This window comes from Mus pahari, chromosome 18 (assembly GCF_900095145.1).
Source record: "Mus pahari chromosome 18, PAHARI_EIJ_v1.1, whole genome shotgun sequence".
NCBI lineage: Eukaryota > Metazoa > Chordata > Mammalia > Rodentia > Muridae > Mus > Mus pahari.
Genome location: NC_034607.1, coordinates 26,104,845 through 26,125,451, shown reverse-complemented (window position 1 = coordinate 26,125,451; position 20,607 = coordinate 26,104,845). Strand labels below are relative to the sequence as shown.

The 20,607-nt window shown below is 39.9% G+C and overlaps 1 protein-coding gene and 1 long non-coding RNA gene across 4 annotated transcripts in view; one reads left to right on the top strand and one right to left on the bottom strand.

Annotated features, from left to right (window-relative positions):
- Positions 1-6,955, bottom strand: part of LOC115062500 — a 62,255-nt gene extending 55,300 nt beyond the window's left edge. For both annotated transcript variants that reach the window (XR_003842451.1, XR_003842450.1), the window contains exon 1: positions 6,876-6,955. This is a non-coding gene — a long non-coding RNA (uncharacterized LOC115062500). The remainder of the gene's footprint in view (positions 1-6,875) is intronic.
- A 129-nt stretch (positions 6,956-7,084) lies between these two features.
- On the top strand, positions 7,085-20,273 carry Nudt12 (nudix hydrolase 12). 2 transcript variants are annotated; one of them, XM_029531621.1, is made up of 7 exons: positions 7,085-7,169; positions 9,183-9,396; positions 9,996-10,585; positions 12,648-12,815; positions 13,854-13,967; positions 16,852-17,051; positions 18,103-20,273. In XM_029531621.1, the coding sequence occupies exons 2-7, from the start codon at positions 9,191-9,193 to the stop codon at positions 18,211-18,213; spliced, it is 1,389 nt and encodes a 462-aa protein (XP_029387481.1). In that variant the 5' UTR covers positions 7,085-7,169; positions 9,183-9,190; the 3' UTR covers positions 18,214-20,273. The 2 variants fall into 2 exon arrangements, with proteins under 2 accessions (XP_029387481.1, XP_029387482.1); XM_029531622.1 differs by having other exon boundaries at positions 7,089-7,192.
- The last annotated feature ends 334 nt before the right edge of the window (positions 20,274-20,607 follow it).

Genomic DNA, 20,607 nt, shown 5'->3' with positions numbered 1-20,607 from the left:
AAGCAAGCAAGCCAGCCAGCCAGTCAAATAAAGGGATAGAGAAGGAAACTTCAGTTAGTGGGTTAAGAAATATGAGACAAGTAGAATCTAGATCTAGGCAATCATATGTCACACTGAGAAATTATGGATGTAGAGGAAAAACATTACAAGTCAAGCAATTCTTAGAGTCTGTTCAGGGGGCATGCTGCTTTCCAGAAAAAGAGACAGCATATTAGGCCACTTGGGAGAGAATGGGAAAAAGAGCTGGAGAATATACCCAGGGACAATGGTCCTGAACACAACGCCATTTATACTTTTAGTTTATGGGCCTTATAGTCTGATTCCATGGATGCATAGTCCCCACCTCACAGAAGGCAGACTTCTTCCGGATGGATGGAGAGAACTCTGGCCTCATAGTCTTTCCCCTCAGGTTACCAAGAACCTACCCCTTCTCCCTGAGAAACAGCCAGTGATGGAGATCTGTGGGTCAAGCTTGCCCCAACTTGCCAGATGTCACAAACACTTACACTGAGGCTAATGATTGATGCGACAAGGTCACCCAACCCACGACACTATGTTTCCTCAAATCTGGGCCATGAAAGAGATGCAAGGGAGAATGTTTCACCCTTTCAGCAGGCCAAGTTTAGAAAACAGGCTAGGGGAAAGACATTAATAGTTTGACAGCTTACCCGTATTGGAGGAATCCGATCTAAATAACCTCAGGCAAATGCCACAGCACCATGAGACTCTGCCTTTCAAATCCTTAAGATCAAACAAGCCGGATGCTTTCTGGGTTTACTGCTCCATATAACCAAGGACTTGTATCCTCAGTAATATTTCCTCTCCTCCCTCTGATTAGGTAAGCATGGCAACATTTTGGCATCCATCCAGGCAGTTGCCCGTTAATTAAAACTAGGCTTATAGAACTGTGTCAGGACCACAAGCAACATAATTTTGAAACTAAGGAATTTCTGTAGCCTCAGACATGTTTCGAGGTACCTGGCCTTGTGAAGGGACTGACAACCAATTACCACAGAACCCTACCAGCAAATTACAAATTACAGAGGTCTACCAACAAATTAGTGTAGCTGCCTTAAGGGCATAGCGACAGTTACCCACCAAGGGGAAAAAGCTTCCTCAGAGTGATATTCACCAGGTCCTGGAAGAGTTGTATACAGATATTATGACGCAGCTCTTATACACTGAAAAGCTCTATATAAATTATCCTGAAGAAGAAATGGTGTTTATAAAGGAATTGGCTTTTGAAAACATCAACAACACTTACAAGGAGGCCCTCAGGAGTTTCCACAAATGCTTGAATGCATAAACTATGATTAGATTGTGTACTAATAGAGGTACCAGCCACCTTCAAGGTCAGTGGCTCTTGTCTTTCTTTAAGGAAGTTGTATGCCCTGAGAGAACAAGATATGTCTGCTATGCCCACGAAGAAACGTGACATTCTGCCAATGAGACCCACCGCAGGAGTATCAAATTTAAAAAGAAGCAGGGTCATCCCCTTGAAGGTCTCCACAGCCCTAGGTCTGTGATGTCAGAGAATCTACTGAGATAATGAAAGTTGTTCACACAAATGAACACTCACAGCCAGCCCCTAGAGAGCTGGGGGAGACAGCCTCTGTGGCCTGCCCTAGCTGATGAATCACTAGGGGATATCACCCTGGGGAGTTCCAAAACCAGCAAGACAGACACGTGATGCCCAGTCACCGAAATGCATTATCCATCAGCTCTATCGAGCAACATCAATAGAGCTCAACTCTACCAACCAATTCACTGCAACCCCCTAACCTGGGGACCCAAGTCATCCCTACTGGGGTATATGAGCCCTAGTTGCCAGGCATCCTAGGCATAGTAGCACTTGGGAGTGGTAAATTGATTGCTGAATGTTTTGGAGGAGAAATACAGACTGGGTTCATAGAATGGTATAATAGCCCTCTATCTTTGTTATAAAAAAAAAAGAAAAGAAAAGAAAAGAAAAGAAAAGAAAAGAAAAGAAAAGAAAAGAAAAGAAAAGAAAAGAAAGCAGGCAAATGGAGGCTGTTACAGGATTTAAGAGCTACAAAGTCATGCAAGCAATGGTGTTTCCTTAGTTAAGACTGACATAGCCATATTCTCAATTAATTATAGTTAAAGGGTTGTTTGGTTGCTGTTGTTTGTTTGTTTGTTTCCACTAGGAAGGTTTGAATCAGCATGGGCCCCATGAGCTTACTATTTGAATATTTAGTTACCAGGTAGTGGAAGTCTTTGATAGGATTAGAAGGATTAGGAGGTGTGGCCATGTTGGGGTAGACTTTGAGGCTTCCAAATTCCATTCCAGGCCTAGTGTCTCTCTGGTCCTGTGGATGAGGATATAACTCTCAGCTACTGCTCCAGCACCATGCATGCTGCCATGATGATGATGGACTAAAGCCTGGAAACTGTAAGCCGACCCTCAATTAAAAGCATTCTTTTACAAGAGTCACCTTGGTCACGGTGTCTCCTCACAGGAATAGGACAGTGACTGGGATACTCACCTATCTGTTAACTACTGGTAATGACAAAAAATTTCCTTTAACCCTCTTTCACCTAATCATAATCTACCAGCTCAGTGTTCTCAAATGGAAAATCCTTCCCCCCCCCCCCGTATGCAATGGAGCCCTATGATGTGCCAGGAATTTGTTACTGATATTATTAAACCCGTATATTACCAAAACCATATGGCTTTGTGCTAGCTAGTTTTGTATAAATTAGATACAAGTTCTTGTCAGCCATCAGAGAGGGACAAACTTCAATCGAGAAAACGCCCCCATAAGATCCAGCTGTAGGCCATTTTCTTAACTAGCGGTGAGTTCAAGAGAGCCGGATCCATGAGGGTGGGGTAGCTCCTGAGCTGGTGGTTCTGGGTTCTCTGAGAAAGTAGGCTGAGAAAATCATGATGAACAAGTCCATACACACAGCATTCCTCCATGGCCTCATCAGCTCCTGCCTCCAGGTTCCAAAGCTGTTTGAGTTCCTTCCCCAACTTCTTTCAGTCAATGACCATGATATGGAAGTGTAAGTGAAATAAACCTTTTCCACCCCAAGTTGGTTATGGCATTACATCACAGCCTAACTAGTACAGGCTTACTTATAACATCAATGATATGGATGATATTTTAATCAGCCTTCTTGATTTTTTTTAATTGGCAGAAATCTTGGTTAAAAAAAAAAAAAAACAAACAAACAAACAAAAAAAAAACAATCTTTTAGGCCTAGGATCTTCAGTTTACTTCAGGAAAGGGTAAAGGGTAAAAATTACCAAGGAGCATACAGGTTATTCTCAAAAGATAGCATTTCACAAGGATTCTCTCAAAACTTCATGATTATTAAAAACTGTTGGCCAGCACTTGGGAAGCAGAGGCAGGCAGATTTCTGAGTTCGAGGCCAGCCTGGTCTACAGAGTGAGTTCCAGGACAGCCAGGGCCACACAGAGAAACCCTGTCTTGAAAAAAAAATAAATAAAAATAAAAAACTGTTGGATGAGATTGTCTCAGACCCTCATTTAACCTCACCACACCACACACGAACTTTCTCCTCTTTTCCAAATTTTAGAAGCCCAACCCTTTGCTCCATACCATCTTAGTTCCTTGGCTAGGATGACTCCAACTGCAATGGAAGTAGCTATGTCCAATAGTCAAGTACAGAAATGGGACTTGCCTTGCCTCTTTCATTAGCAATGCTAAAATTGCCAGGGATCCTTAAAGAGATACTCTGCAACAGCAGGACATTTGAGGACATTCTCCCTCCATGGTACTTAACTCTTACTAGGATATAGTGGCAAACTTAGTATCAAAGGGAAACAAATGCATTAGAAATGCTAGGTACAATAATACTGGCTCTACTAACAGTCCAGTGCCTGCCAATGCCCTTTGACTAATTAACCTGCTCAGCTTGATTCTCATCTTCCACTATGTAACATACTGCACTTTGCATCCACTCATGTCTTGTGATCTCAAGCCCTTGCTCCAGCTAACACTGTCTATACTTCTGGCAACTGTGTAGTTGCTCAACACTCTTCAATGTGTCCCAAAGTGCAATGCACATCTCACACCTAAGTTCAATGAGCACAACTCTTTGCAGCTTACACCATTTTAGAGAATTTTGCCTTTTCCCCCAATCAATAATTACAGTGACTGACCCTATGTAACAGAAGTAATGTAGGCCTTGGAGACAGCCTATATTGGTTAGGATGAACAGTGGTACCATCTTTTCCATAGGACTTGGAAACTATTGCAACACCACCAGAGTTCTTGCTATGTTGGTCATATTAAGTTACACTCATATCTCCTTGACCACTCTGCCAACGGTAATATTCAAGACAATACTGTGGTCTTGAGGCCCTTATTCTATTTTCCTGCTACTATGCACCCCACCATAATACAAGCTCCGTACAATCAAAATGCCTCTTTTTTTTTCTGCAAGGAATTTCCCGTCTCTTTAGAACAGGCTAGACATATAGTTAAGCAATACACCTAGTGCTGGGCAGAGCACAGCCCCTCAAGACAAATAATATTCCTGCTTTCCCTCTTCTGCATTTCGAAACTTCTGTACCCCGCACAAAATAGTTCATGACACAGGCATTCCATATAACCCAAAGGGACAAACTACTGAAGATATATTCCATAGATGCTCCAAACAATAATTTAAGGGGAATAAAAGGGGAAGAATTCTCTACCCTTACCAATTCTTTAAACAAACTCTTGTTTACACTTTTTTTTTTTAATCTCAGAGGATGATTTCTCTGCTGCAAACAACATTGGTTGTCAAAGGTCAAGAGAAAAACCTATGAAGGAAAAGTGGCTTGGCCCATCCCCCATGCTAATGTTGAAATAAGAATATGCTTGTATTTTCCCCAATGGTTTGGAACAGCCACTTAGGGTATCTTCAAGGCCTATAAATATCCATGGATCCAGTAAAGGAACTGAAAATGGGGCCTACAAGGGAGCCTAAAGGGTGGCCCTGGTTGAGCAGGAGGGCTCCTGCTAGCACACAAGAAAGATGCTGTCCCCAACTGTAGTGGCTATTCCTGGTTGTCAACTTGACTATATTTGAAATGAACTACAATCCAGAATTGGAAGGCTCACCAGTGAACCTAATCTGGAGACTGGGAGATAGAAGTTTCTGATCTGGATCTTGGTATGGAGATCTTGAGACACAGTGGTGATTGAATCCAGAAGATTAAGACAGGGAGATCTCCGAGTCCAAGGTCATCTGGGATTAAAGGTGTGGTGGCACACACCTTTAATCTGGGCCACACCTTCTGCTGGGGACCATATAAGNACATTGGAAGAAGGGAGTCTGGCTCTCACTCTTTTGCCTTCTTGCAGTGTGGGACTCAGCAACTGCTAGATCCTTGGACTTCCATTCACAGCTACTACTGAACCATTGTTGGNATTTGGACTGCAGACTGTAAGTCATCAATAAATTCCTTTACTATATAGAGACTATCTGCAAGTTCTGTGACTCTAGAGAACCCTGACTAATACACCAACATATGGTGGAGCATGGAGAATAAAGTGTGAGTTTGGGAAATATCTAAACATATCTCTGATGTGTATGTTAATTATTTCTGCTTTATTTACTTCTCTATTGCAGTGACAAAACACCATGCTGAGGACAACTTATAAACGAAGGGTTGATGGGGAGAGGGGGAAGCTTACAGCTTCAGCAGATCGACCCATGAGCATCATGGTGGAGAGCATGGTGGCAGGCAGACAGACAGGTGTGGTGCTGAAGCCATAGCTGAGGACTCACATATCTTATCTGAAAGTAGGAGGCAGGTGTCCAGACAAAGGAGACGAATGGGGAATGTCGTGGGCTTCTGAAACTTCAAGTCCCACTCCCAATTAGCAGACCTAGTCCAACAAAGCCACACCTCCTAATCCTGCCTAAGGAATTCTACCAACTGAGGATCAAGTACTCAAATACATGAGCCTGTGAAGGTCAATCTTTTCCAACCACACAAATACCCACAGAAAGGAACATAGCACAAACTTTAAGAAGCAATCATAGAAGTATATTTGGGTAGTAGGCTGATTATCATACAACATTTATCATGCATTCAAGAGGCTCTGGGTTCAATTCCCAGTTCGAGCATCACACTGTCAACAGATATATGCAACCTTAGTGTGAGAAAGGGCCGGGAAGGTAGAGAATGCAATGGTCAGTCTTAAAATACTCCTGAAGTTGTTTGCTGACAGACAAGTACCATTCCCTGGTTTGGGGATTAGAAGACCACTAAAGGTCAAGCTATTCAAAGAGTCACATAATTTCTGTAGACTTTGGAGAATGAAACCGTAGGAAACTAAATTGATAAAAGCAAGAATATTGTGTTGTGGGTATCAACTCTGGTGCCAAGAGTTTTTCATGCATCTTCTGTAAACTTAAAGTCGAGAAGGGATTATGGAATCCCCAAACATACCTTTATAAGGATTACTTAATAAGGTAGGCAGACTGTGTGGTAGCATTTTATAAAATATGAAGTGAGGCTTAAACAGAGATGAGAGACCTGCTTAAGGCCACATATCTAAGTGACTTGAGCAGCCAAGTAAATTTCACAGGAGAAACTGTGCAGCAAGAGTTTGTGGTAAGTCATTTAAGAGAAGGCAGATTGGAAGAAAATAAAGCCCTGAAAGATCACAATTTTGTTTTAATATTTTAAATTATTTTAAAACTTCAATATAAAAAATTGGAAAGCAAGACCAATCAAATCATATGTAGAGGTTGATTCTAATTTAATGTGTGATCAGATGTTAACATTTTCATGACACTATAGAAAACTCAATGTCACTGAACTGTGTTGTCTGAAGGAAAGTTGGGAAGCTGGATGAGAAATAGTAAACAACAAAATCATTTCCACAGACCTCGTTATCATAACGCCAGCATTTTGCTCCACACACTTCTATCTTGGGGAAGAATGAGTGGTCTCTCCCAGTACCTGAAGTCCGGAAGTCCAGTCCCCACCCCTACCCGACCTGCACCTTAATCTGCAGCCTGGAGCTGTCGATGGCCTGTAAACTACAGCTCCCATAAAGCTATGCGAGGGCAGTGACCCTCTGCCGGAAGTCCGGAAGGCTACCTCCAGCGCCGGGAAAACTGACAACTAAGTTTGCCGAGGAGTCTTCCGTCGCAATCCTGGTTTCTCTGGTCACCCTTGGGTTAGTAGCGCTGGTTGGCCCCGGTATGTTAGAGGACGTGCCGTCCTGGACATCCTTCGCGGACTTGTGGTGCCCCCTGGCGCGGGCTAGAGAGGGCGCAGGCGCGGGACTCCGACCTGCCTCTGCCTGCCGGCAGGTGGCTGCTAAAATTGCCAGCCAAGTTTTGGATGGGGTAAAACAAACTACTTCGGAGGTGACCCCTCCTTGAAAGGGGAAATCTTACAACAGGAGAAAAATAACTCTTCAAGGCATGTGGCCGCTGGGAGAGACCGTGCTTTCGTGGGATGCACGTAATGGGTTAAATTGGTCTGGAAAGAAAGCCCCAGGGAGGGGAATATTTTAAACAATGATGGGTGGGCTAATTGACAGGTCCACTATGAGGGCCTGTTGTAGCCTGCTGGAGCCATGCTGGGCAGCCCTTGGGCATGAAGTCAGTTATTAGTAAAAATGGATGTTGGTTTGGTTAAAATACAGTTCCTTTAAAATCCAAGTCTCTTCTTACTGACCTCTCCGAATAGCCTTGGAAAATAGGGGCGACGGTTAATATTAAACTCATTCTTACCTTCCACAGAACCTGCCAATAAATGATTAGCAGGTAGTACTGGTATTGGGAAAGCTAAAGAGAAAGGGGCTTATTCTTTCACCTAGTAGTCCAGAGAATGTTGTATGCATATGTATTGCCTTGGGGGTGCTGTATGACACAGCATGTTTGGCTGTGCAATGCTGAAGTCACCTAGGGTGATCTATGAGAGCCATGAGGGAGTAACCATGACCTCTGAAACAGTGACCTCTGAGCAGAGAACAGTGAGGTGTTAAAAGTGAACCTTGCTGGAGAAACTATAACCGGAGTTTGTGAAAGCGATTTAAGAGAAGTTAAGAAGAGACCTAGCGGTGTTTCTAAATAAAGTCCTGAAATATCGCAGTGGGGACTACAATATTTTAAAGAATTTTAAGATTTCAATACGGTAAAAGTGGGAAATAAGTAAAATACACCAAATGAAAGAAAATTGAGATATGTAGAGGTTACTCCTAGTTTCACTGGTGAACAGATCTTTTCAGCTGGTTTCTTGGATTGCCTTAAGCAGTTTTAAATTATTGGTAAACACAAGACACAAACAGGAAAGCCTTGCCAAAACAGAAAGTTAATCTAGGACCCGTTGTTTTCCTGAACTTTATGCAGACTAGGCTGTGGATTTGACTAGCCACATTGCTGTTTCAAAATCCAGGAGACAAGGCTCTGGGTTGAACCTGCAGTACTAAGAGAGAAGAATATTTTGAAGTTAACACTTGAAACAGAAAATATTTTTATCTGTATTTTTTTTTTTTTTTAGCAGAATTAGGGACTACATAGCATTCATTAAGAAACATGGCTTTGTTTATAACCAAACAGCGTGACTGGGCAGACAACATTACAACATTAGTAATTCTTAAAACCGCCTCAAGGACAATAGAAAGGCCAACAGAACCTTCATCCAACACTAGATACAGAAGTGCCTTGTCATCTAATTCGTGACAACGATGGCCGTGCCACCAGACAAAGATAATGTCAAGAAAGGCGCTGAGTCAGGAATTATCCATGAATTAAAATAAATCCTAACCTAGTCTACCTCACAACACGAACAAAACTCAGTACCATATGGATCGCAAAATTAATTATGTTAAGGTTAACCAGTAAACTGTTTTTATGTGAAGCTTTAAAAGCTCCTGAATAATTGTAGAGCCATAATTTCTTTTAGGCATGACATCTATAGCATAGTATAGAATCCGTGTACTCTTTGCCGTCTCTATAAGCATCTGCCTCTAATGCTCTCTGCTTTAACCCTCTCCACTCCGTGCCCCGACTCGGTCCCCCTTCCCTACTGCAGTCGCAGTTGACTATGAATTATCTTTTGACAGGTGTACTGGTTTGGAAATGTACTGCCTTTCCAAGATCAGCATCTAAATAATGTTCATCCATTCGTGTGAAAAGCAATTCTCAGTAAGTTTTTTTTTTTTTTTTATTTTATTTTTTAGAGGAAGACATGTCTTCTGTTAAAAGAAATCACAAAAGGGAAATGATTTCTGAACTCCACAGTTCAGCCGCAGAAGGAAATGTCGCAAAGGTAGCAGGAGTACTCAGTCATTCTCCATCTCTTCTCAATGAGACGTCTGAAAATGGATGGACTGCGTTAATGTATGCCGCCAGGAACGGGCATCCCGATGTGGTCCAGTTTCTGCTTGAGAAAGGGTAAACATCTTAGGCCTGTACTACCTAAAAAAATTTCTTGTCTTGTCTTTTCACATTTTCCTGTAGATATATTTATAACAGTGGGCTAGGAAATAGCTCACTGTCCAGTTTATTATATGAAAGGCAGCCTGATTTCTCACTAAAGCAATTTTTTTTTTTTTTTTTTGTCCATGTTAGGAATTAAGCCCAAGGCCTTGTGCATATCAGGCAAGTTCTCTAACTCTAAGCTACATTTAAGAGACAACTTTCTTATTTGAGATGCTAACCCTTGGTACTTTGTTGAAAACAATGCCCAGGGAGAGATTAATTCCCCTCTTTTAAATAAAAAGTATGCATCTCATTATACCATAGTATAGAATGTTTGCATTTCTTTATGACACAGAGAGACACTTTCTCATCTTAATTAAAAGTGTACTATCATTAATCTTCTATTTCTTAAAATTGTTACAAGATTCTTTTAACTTTCAGTAATGAACTATGAACCAAGTGACAAAAAAGAAAAAAAACATTAAATAATGGGGCTATGTGTGTATTTTACTAAAATAAATACAAGAGAAACATTTTACTTATTTTTTTCTCCCCATTTTTCTTCCGACTAGATGTGACAGATCACTTGTCAATAAATCGAGGCAAACCGCCCTGGATATTGCTGTATTTTGGGGTTATAGGCATATAGCTAACTTGTTAGCTAATGCAAAAGGTGGAAAGAAGCCCTGGTTCCTAACCAATGAAGTAGACGAGTGTGAAAATTATTTTAGCAGAACACTACTGGACCGGAAGAGTGACAAAAGAAATAATTCTGACTGGCTGCAAGCTAAAGAGAGCCACCCCACCACAGTTTACCTCCTTTTCTCGGACTTGAACCCCCTGGTTACCCTAGGTGGTAATAAAGAAAGCTCGCAGCAGCCGGAAGTCAGGCTTTGCCAGCTCAACTACACGGATGTAAAGGGTTACTTGGCTGAGCCTGAGAAGATCACCTTGGTGTTCCTTGGAGTCGAGCTTGAGATGAGGAAAGGCTCTCACGCCCAGGCGGGAGGAGTCGCAGAGGAAGAGGAGGATGGTTTGGTTGCGTGGTTTGCCCTCGGTATTGAACCCGGTGCTGCTGAGGAGTTTAAGCAAAGACATGAAAATTGCTATTTTCTCCACCCGCCAATGCCAGCTCTTCTGCAGTTGAAAGAAAAGGAGGCTGGTGAGGAATACATGAATGAATGAATGAATGAATGAATGAATGAATGAATGAATGAATGAATATGCTTGCCTGTGTAGGTAACGGTCCAGTTTGGCGCTGTGGGTTTGTGTAGGTGGCATCTGCCAGTGCACAGGAAACATAAGAACCCCTCAGGGTTTCACTCTAAGGTGTTCCTATAGCCCGGGCAGCAGCTTCAGTCAGCCACAGTTAGTTCCCTTGGAGTTAACATCCATGTGTGGTCATTTCATTGGATACTTCTGTGGATAATGTTGGAGTCCCTACTGTGCTTTGAACATGATGCCAAAGACCTCGGCTGTTTTTCTGTTGTTGGGCTTTTTAATATCATCTTGAAAAAAAGAAAAAAAGAAAAGGAAGGAAGGAAGGAGAGAAAGCAAGCCAGTGAGCACGTGAAAGAGAAAGGAAAGAAGGAAGAGCCAGAGAAGGAAAGAAAGAGAGAGAAAGGGAGAAAGCAACGAGAGTTTTATTTGAAATGAGTGTATGTGTGTGCACACGCGCGCGCTTGCGTCCGTGTATGAAAGAACAGTTAATGCTGGCTACTTCATAAAGGATGGGTCGTAAGTATATAGGAAGAGTGGCGGTCAGGAGCCTTATTCCGAGTGGATTAGTTACTGCAGTGGCTGAGGAGAGAGACAGCAGGTTAGAATGGTGCTAGTAAAGATAGAGAGTAAGGGATAGTGTGAGGGACTACAGAGGTAGGACGGTAGACCTGTGGCTGGTGGGCAGATTAAAGTAATAGCAGAGACAGAAAGGGAGGAAATAATGGACATAGATAACAAAAGTCACATTTAGATCCATATACTTTAGCATATGACCTTCCACTTTCTCTCTCTCCCTCTCTCTCTCTCTCTCTCTCTCTCTCTCTCTCTCTCCATATATATATATATATATATATATATATATATATATATATATATATGTTATGGTGTATGGTGCCTATCAAATATTAAATACATATATTTGTATGTAGATTCTGATAGTAAATACTATGGTATAAATTAGGCTAGTTATCCCAAGGTAACAGGCAAATAGTTAATGATACCTGTGGTTCTTCAGATAAGTGATAGAATTTTTATTAGTGAATAAATTTCCCACTTTAAATGTTGTTGCATTATATTTTAAGGAAAGTAAGCTCACCAGGTCTATAAAATGTTCCTAGTCTAACAACGTTAATTGTCCAAGTTCTGTGAGGTCATAATGTCCTGGAAGAAGCAGTATAAAAGCTTGAACCAGAGTATAGATATCCTAAGATAAATTCCATTGGGCATGGTTAGTGGAGATAACTATAAATAAATGCTATATGCTATATTCTGTGTGCTGTATGCTATTTGCTATATGTTATGTGCAGGGACTAAGAACCAGTTATGTTGTCCCACAGTAGTGGGACGATCAGTGACTTAATACACTGAGGAAGATGGAGATAGCTCCCAATGGTTTGCAAGTAATATTTCTCCAAGTCCAAGTCTAATGTAACAAATGTAAAGAAAATGGATAGTTGTGGAGTTTTGTTTTTTCTTTTCTTTTCAGAACTACAAACAAAGTTTAAGGACTCTCAAACACTAAAAGAGTACTCCACCCAGCTATACCTGCAGCCCAATTTAAGATTTCATAATCTCTATTATAAAGTTGTATCTGTAAACTCACTGTATATTCATATCATGTACATACAGATCTTAAGTACCAATAGCAGAAGCCTTATCTATCGGTACACCCGTCCTATTCAAATTAAAATTAATTCTGATTCTCTCTTGTCATAGAGAAAATTAAATTGAAAGGAAAAGTATCTTATTTGAGTGGCTACACTAATCTAGCTGTGCGATATTTTTATCCATGTAATTATTACAGTAAATTAAAATTACTACAGTGATTAAAATCGAAAATATAAAATTGAATGATAAAGATACATCATAAAGATAATTACGAAAGCCCCTGGCCAAGCAGTGATTCAGAAAACAATGTACGTGCTTGCTGTAGCTTTAAAACACAGTACCTACATATTACCCGAGCCTCCTGTGAAAATAAAACTTCTTGTTCTTCCTTGAAGGGGTTGTAGCTCAAGCAAGATCAGTGCTTGCATGGCACAGTCGATACAAGTTCTGTCCAACCTGTGGCAGTACGACTAAAATTGAGGAAGGAGGCTACAAAAGAGTGTGTGTGCGAGAGAATTGCCCTAGTCTCCAAGGCGTCCACAACACATCTTACCCGAGAGTTGGTAAGGCTTTTCTTTCTTTAAAGTGTGTGTACGCGCGCGCGCGTGTGTGTGTGTGTGTGTGTGTGTGTGTGTGTGTGTGTGTGTGTGCGCGCGCGCGCACACGTGCGTGCATCCTCTGTGTGTGTGTGTTTGCATATACATATGGATGTGTGTGCATACAGGTGTGAATACATGTGTGCAGGTGTTATGTGTAACCAGAAGATGGTGTCATACCATTGAGCTGAAGTCACAGTTCACTGAGAACTGCCCAGTGTGGATACTCGATTACGACCTGGTCCTCTGTAAGAGCTGCAAGTACTCTTCACCTTTGACCTGTCTCTGCAGCATTTCAAAGTGGGTCCAGATTTCCTATGCAGCGGTAATGAAGTCTCCAGTGATCCAGTGCCTGTTGGAGACATTACCCAGCCTTGGGGTCTGAAGCTAGTTTTTCATCCAGGCTCATTTCCTCTACACCCCTTTCCTCCTGGTTGCTGCTGCATTTCTTCTCTAACTAGAGAAATCCATTCTCTGGCCCTTAAGTCATGAGAGAAGTGGACCGATTCAGCAGTCCCTGGAGTGGTCACCAGGGAGGAGTGCTCTCGCGCTCATGGTCTCCTGAGGAGGAGTTTCTAGGTTCCTGACATCTGGAGAGATGAACTAAGCATTGTTATTTTAGTGATTCAAACCGGACTGAAGAGCCACACTCACTTTTAAAGCAGTTTCTTGAGGACTGGGATGGAAGGGGAAAACAAACAGTGTGTTATTTAGTAAACGTCCATTTGCAACGTCTGTATCTCATCAACATACTTCTGCCTAGGACACCCGAAGCACAGGGTAAATGTTGCTAAGATTGGAAGCAAGGATGGCAAAAATCACCTTCCTTTCACTTACTAAAGACAGTCTGTGCAATTTCTCAGGTATTTGTTGATCACATGGGAGCAGAAAGGAGGACTGTCCTATAAACAGGGGTTTATACCTGCCTGTTATGACTGCATAGTGAGTCTAACTGTATTTACTGTTCCTTGTGCGTCTGTTTTATCTGTTTTCTTTTTAAAACAGATCCAGTCGTAATTATGCAGGTCATCCATCCAGATGGAACCAAATGCCTTCTAGGCAGGCAAAAACGATTTCCCCCGGGCATGTTCACTTGTCTTGCTGGATTTATCGAGCCCGGTAAGCCCATACTGACTGGTTTTTAGAATTTTAAAAGACAGCATATGAGATATACAATTCAGTAAGTACCATGCTATAAAACAGAAAAAAATTTAACTTTATACTGCGGTCTTCTTTAGTGTGTATACACATATGTATGAAGAGGTACACTGTTGAAGTCAGAGAATGACTTTGTCAGTTTGTTCCTTAAACCATGTGAATGCCAGACTTAAGGCACCAAGCCTGGCGGCAAGTGCCTACCTGCTGAGACATCTTGCCAATCCCAAAATATTTTCAGTGGTATTTTAATCAAGTAATTTAAGCATTGTATCACTTTTAGATTTTTACAGGTAAGGTCATTTATTTATTGAAAGTTTAGTATTTGCTTTGTTATACATTGCTTTTTCCCAAGCCATTCAATGGGCTTACACTTCTCTTCTGTGCTAGACATAGCGTCACCCTTTCTAAGGGTTACATGATTATCCCATATAGAGTCACTAGGCTCCACACCTGCATTCACAATATCAGGCATCCTGCCTGACTCTCCCTAGAGATAAAATCTCCTTCGGAGATAAAATGATTTCTTTCATCCATTTTTATTAGCCAGTTAGAGCCAATACTTGACATGCAATAGGATTTTAGTAGGTTTCCCAGAGCAGATGAATGAACTTGTTGGGATCAGTAAAGTTTAATCTCAACATGCAATGCTAATCTGCACTGTTAGGTAATGATAGCAGTAAACATATATCACCAACCTGGCCCTCAGTTGGATGCTTACCTGCGTTGAATCATGTGATCCTTTTACAGCCTTGCCAAGTGCGGACTGTTCCAGCACTTTCACAGGTGAGAGCACTGTGGCACAAGGACTGCATAACTTGCCCCAAATCACTGGTGACAGAGAAGGGACTCAAACCCAGACAAGTCACTTCTTAGTCCTTGCTCTCAGTCACCATGTTGTCCTGAGAAGGGGAGGTGGGCACAAAGCCTTACCTTTAATGAAGAGGTCATGAGCAATGCATGCCTTCTGTGAAAGGGAAAATCACTTTTCTCCAGTGGAGTGTCTCTGAGTGTATCAGTCACTCACCAGGACAAGTTCCATTCCCAGGAGTAGTTGGCCAACACAAAGGGACTCAGTGGATTTTTGTACTTTGTTTTGTTTTATTGATATTATTACTATTACCCTATTACCACCATCATTATTCTATTCTTCTGATGCTTCCTCTCTCTCTCTCTCTCTCTCTCTCTCTCTCTCTCTCTCTCTCTCTCTCTCTCTGTTTTGATCTCGTTAATATTTTGTTTTTTGAAAGAAAATGAACATGAAGTTGAATAGGTACAGAGACTGAGAGTGTCTTAGAAGAATTGGGGGAAAGAAATGAAATCATAACATGTGACAGAAAATAAATAAAACATTTAAAAGTATGAGCCATTTTAAAACAACTAAGTTGTATTTCCCTCAAATTCATATATATATTCATATTCATGTATTCTGCTGTGGATATTTAATTTATTTCAAAATTTTGGCTATTGAATAGAGCACTGTAGTGAGTATTTTTGTTCATCTCTTCATGAACGTTTGCAAGAGTTATTTAAGTAGATAGATGAGTTGTCACTGCATACATTAGCACATTAAACTTACTAAATGTTGCAAGTGCCTCTCTGAGGTGTTCCTCGTAGCTCACACCACCACTAGCAGCACGTGAATGGTACATTATTCCTTAGCTTTACCACACTGGAATTTTCACCCTTTGGCATTTGAATGAGTCTTTCATGTAGTAGCCTAGAAGAGCTCCCAACTTTCCAAGATCCTCATGCCATGGCTGCTCAAGTGCTGCGATTATTATAGGCAAATGCCACCAGACCCAGCATGGGGCTTTCAGTTGCCAGATTTTGTACTTTGTGCTCAAAGAGGTAAGAGAGAGGGTATTGTTTCTGCATGAGGTTCCATTGCTCTTCTGATGGAACATCATTGTATAATGTCCATCACACATCAGTGTTCCTGTTCCTTTAGTTGTAGGTATGTGTGTCCCCTGTCTATTTTGTTCCTTCGTTTTACCCTGTGTCAACATTCGATGTTGGCATGTACTGTTATTGTGCCTGGACAAATCTCTTCCACTAATCTAGGACTAATTTTCACTGTGTACTCCTGGGAGTAAACACAAGAACTTATGTATAGGGGAAACATCAATCTGTTTGAAATAAGTGTATATTTAAAAATATGTCTCATTAAGTACTGTTAATAAATTTTAGAACTTCTAAGCACCCAAATACATTTTACTTAAAATATTTTTATTATTTGGAGTTCCAACAAACTCAGAATATTCATTCACAGGTAAAACAATGTTTAGAGACACTTCATTGTGATTTCAAGTTTCAAGGTTTTAACAAAAGCTGGATGTCATAGGGCATGCATGTTTGTCTGTAACCCCAATATTGAGAAGTGGAGGTACAAAAATCAGGATGGATAGCCTTGGCTATATAGCAAGTGCAAAGCCAACATAAGCTACATTAAGACCCTACCTCAAGATAAAACAGATTTTTAATGGAAGGAAAAACTAGCCATTTATAACCTCATAAAATAATGGCATAGGAATGACGATGCATGAGATAATAAATTTTTAATAATATTTACTCAATGCTACATGATAGTTGCAGAAATTGGAATAGTCTCTTTTATGAAACTGCCAAATTGTAGCTTTTAAGAAATGAAAGTTGCCTGAGGCATTTTGATCCTCCATTTGTGTCCACATACTTGCAAACGTAATACTTTTCTTTGCTTCCAGTCTAAACTGAGCATTCATTGAATGGGAGCTCTTTCCAGAGTGGTTTCAAAAATGTTTGAACTGTTTGGAGCTGCCAGTGTCCGAGTCATGCTGACGCCACTTGTTCTTGTGCCTCATCTGATTAGGGGAGACAATAGAAGATGCTGTGCGGAGAGAGGTGGAAGAGGAAAGTGGAGTCAAAGTTGGCCATGTTCAGTATGTCTCTTGTCAGCCATGGCCAATGCCCTCCTCATTAATGATTGGCTGTTTAGCTGTGGCAGTGTCTACAGAAATTAAAGTTGACAAGAATGAAATAGAGGATGCCCGATGGTTCACTAGAGAACAGGTAAAGTTCAATTTAATTTCCTTGTTGTATTGATTGGTCCATGATAGTATTGGTTTGGGCATGCAGCATGGAAGTATATTTTCAGCAAGTCGAACGAATGGCAGCAGCCCTCTCATTATGAATGGATTAGAATGTAACTGATAATTCTGTAGAGAAAATGGCCATTGTTGATGTGTCCCCTGCATCACCAATGAATCCGTGAGATTTTCCTAGAATGATGGTGGTGTGCCATTTCATATTTCACATGTTGGACCTGCTGATGAATGAATGAAAATCCCTTTCGGTGAACTTAAAGTCTTTGTATTAGTTCAGACATCACACATAGAAATCTCAGACATTTAAGTTAAAGCCAATAGCTTTCAAAAAAGTCAGTAAAATGCTTGAGGCTTTGAAGATTTTGTGCATTTTGAAAGACAGTGCTGAAGCATATGAGTTATCGAGAGTTTAAGTGCAATACATAGTCTCAGGCCATCCTAGACTCCATAGTGAGGTTCCATCTTTACAATAATATATATTATTAAAAATATATTATATATATTATATATATATATTATTTATATATTCTATACATAAATAATATATACATAGTACAAAGAAAAAGAAATATACTGAAGGGCAAGAAAGACATGTCACTATATAAATATATGTCATAATATATATTCATAAGAACTTTAAAAGAAATTATACCTCTAAGTAATAATGATAAATTATTGAATTGTTTTTAGCCAAAAAATTATACAGAAAAAAGTGGACATAAAATATTTTAAAAATGGAGAACCATTTTTGGCTTTATCCATATGAAATTAATTTTTATCTTATATTCACAAAAGAAATCAGATTATTATTTCAGCATTGAAGGAGAAGGAACCCATACCGAAAGGTTGTCTTCACTTTGAAATTAAAAGCAGGACATACATTCTGCTTTTCTTCATGGTCTTGTTTTCATATGCCTTTCTGAAACATTTGAAAATTGAAATTGTGATTCACTACACCAACTAGAATTACTTCATTAGCTGACCCTCTAATGTGTTCTATTATGGTTATGTTTTAGGTTGTGGATGTTCTTACCAAAGGGAAGCAGCAAGCATTCTTTGTGCCACCGAGCCGAGCTATCGCACATCAGTTAATCAAACACTGGGTTGGAATGAACCCCAATCTCTAAATGGAAAAATACTAGCCTCTGTTGGAGTACTACTGAATTTTTAACACTACTTATTTCTCAAGAAAGAGTAGATATATTTATTGATCTTTACAATCTTACAACATGAAACTTGAGAGCTTCAAAAATATTTTAAGTGTTCTTTCTATTATTAACAACAGAATTCATAGTTTTATAAACTGGAATGATGCCTCGGGATTTTTGTAAATTTGGAGGCTGCCTGTGAACATTTTTGTTGTGTTTCCCAATTTTATCTCAGAAAACTAACTGTATTTCTACCAAGAAAGACCATGTTGGGATGAAGTGTGCTCCGTAAACGAGATAAACCTTAATTCATCCCATGGAAAGAGCAGATTCTTTGTTGGAGATAGGCGTCAAAATAACTTTGATGAATTTTGAGCTTTTGTGTATATTCAGTGATCTAATTATCATTCTGCTGACTTTCTGTTCTAGTGGTCGTACTGTTGTAGTCTTACTCCTAGCATAATATGACCAGTGTTGAGAATGATTTTTATTTTAACACTTTACCCATTACTGATCTCAGAATCCTGTACCCATGGGTAGAGGACTAAAGAACAGGTGCACACCATTGTATCTGGGACTGCACAGTTAAATCCCAAGCCGACTACTACATCGCTCTCTTTTACTTAAAATTGCTATTGAGACACGTGATGACTCTCCAGTTCTTCACCTGATTTTTAACATTTTAGAAAGGAATTTCTGAAGGTCAGAAACTACGTACCAAGCCAGTAATAATTTACATATTAAATAAAGCACTAAGGGATGTATTTGTTTTGGCAAAAAAAAAAAAATATAGTAACTGATGTCAATACTCATTGTATCAAAATACAGTATCTTGGCATTGACCTTTTTTATCATATCATCAGAGCCTTAAGTAGTACATCTTTGAATGTGGTCACTAAGCTCTAGAGAAAGTTATTGCAGATTTTCATAGTTTTCCAATGTAGATTATTGTATTACTAAAAGCGTCTGTAGAATAAGGAGCCAGAAAAATGGCTCTGTCATTAAGGTGCTTGCTATGCAAGCCTGAGTACTTGAGTTCAGATCTTCTGCAACCATTTCAGAAGCTGTGTTTAGTAACACCCAAATCTAAGCCCAGCCCTAAAGGGGCAGAGATATGAGTGTCCTGGGGGCTTGTTGGCCAGTCAGTCTGGTGAGTCACTGAGCACAATAACAGACCTTGTCTCAACACACAAGGCAGAAAGCTGGAGATGGAGCAGAGGCAAAGAGCACCTTTTGTTCCTATGGAGGACCAGAGTTTAATTCCCAAGAAACCACCACAGCCACCTGCAACTACAAGTTCAGGGGATCAACACCCTCTTCTGGCTTCTGCAGGCATGTACATGATCAGTTACACAAGACACAGACACATAAATAGAATGATTGAGGAATACACCTGACTTCTATCTCTGTTCTACACACACAAACACACACACACACACACACACACACACGATAAAAGAGAGTGATGCTAAGAAAAATGAACTTAGCTTGTCAAATGTTTTTAATTCAAAATTTAAGTATAATACTTAAAATTTATTTAACCTAAATAATGTAACTTTTTTAGAGGCTTTACTAATGAATACTATTGCTTAGCATTTAACAAGGGCTTATTAAAATCAGAGCTTTGACCAAAATAAAACCTACACAGGACATTTATATATATATATATGGTAAGTTGGACCTATATAATTATATTAAAAGAATATATTTTGAGTTTTATAAAATATGATTAGCTGAAGTTCATCTTTGCTCCAAATATGCTTTTAATATTTGTCCATTCCTGTATTGCATTATAAACTTCCATGTCGTTAATGTTCAATAGCAAAGTAAAATACACATGTTAAAAATATACAAATTTAGTTTCAAATTCCTACTGTACTTCGGTAAATTCATGAGTAAATTACTGTTTTTAATGATCATTCCTAAGTTTTGACATTGGAAAGGTGAGGATATACTGTAAATATAAATGGTTATTACCTTAACCAGTTCTCAAGGGGCTAGTGTCACACAAGTATTCAATAAAAATCAACATAACAACTCATTAAAATTATTCTGTTTGTGTATTGTGTGTGTGTTTTAAATGTTTTGATGAATTTTTTGACACAAGTATACATTTTAACCAGTATCTGCTTATTGATGATGTTCATAAGCAAATATATACCTCTCCTCCCTCCCCAAAGGAGCAGAACTGGCTGGTTCTGGTCATGCAGCTCTCTCTTTAGAGCCAAGGGTCTAAGGTCATAAAATGTTGATTTGTGGGATATTCAAAATAGGAACCCGGGGTTAAATCACTGAACTGATAAGTAATTCCTAAGGAAGTAGCTTATGCAAAATAAAGACTTGGCTTTGGTCGGTAAGAGAGATTGATCTCAA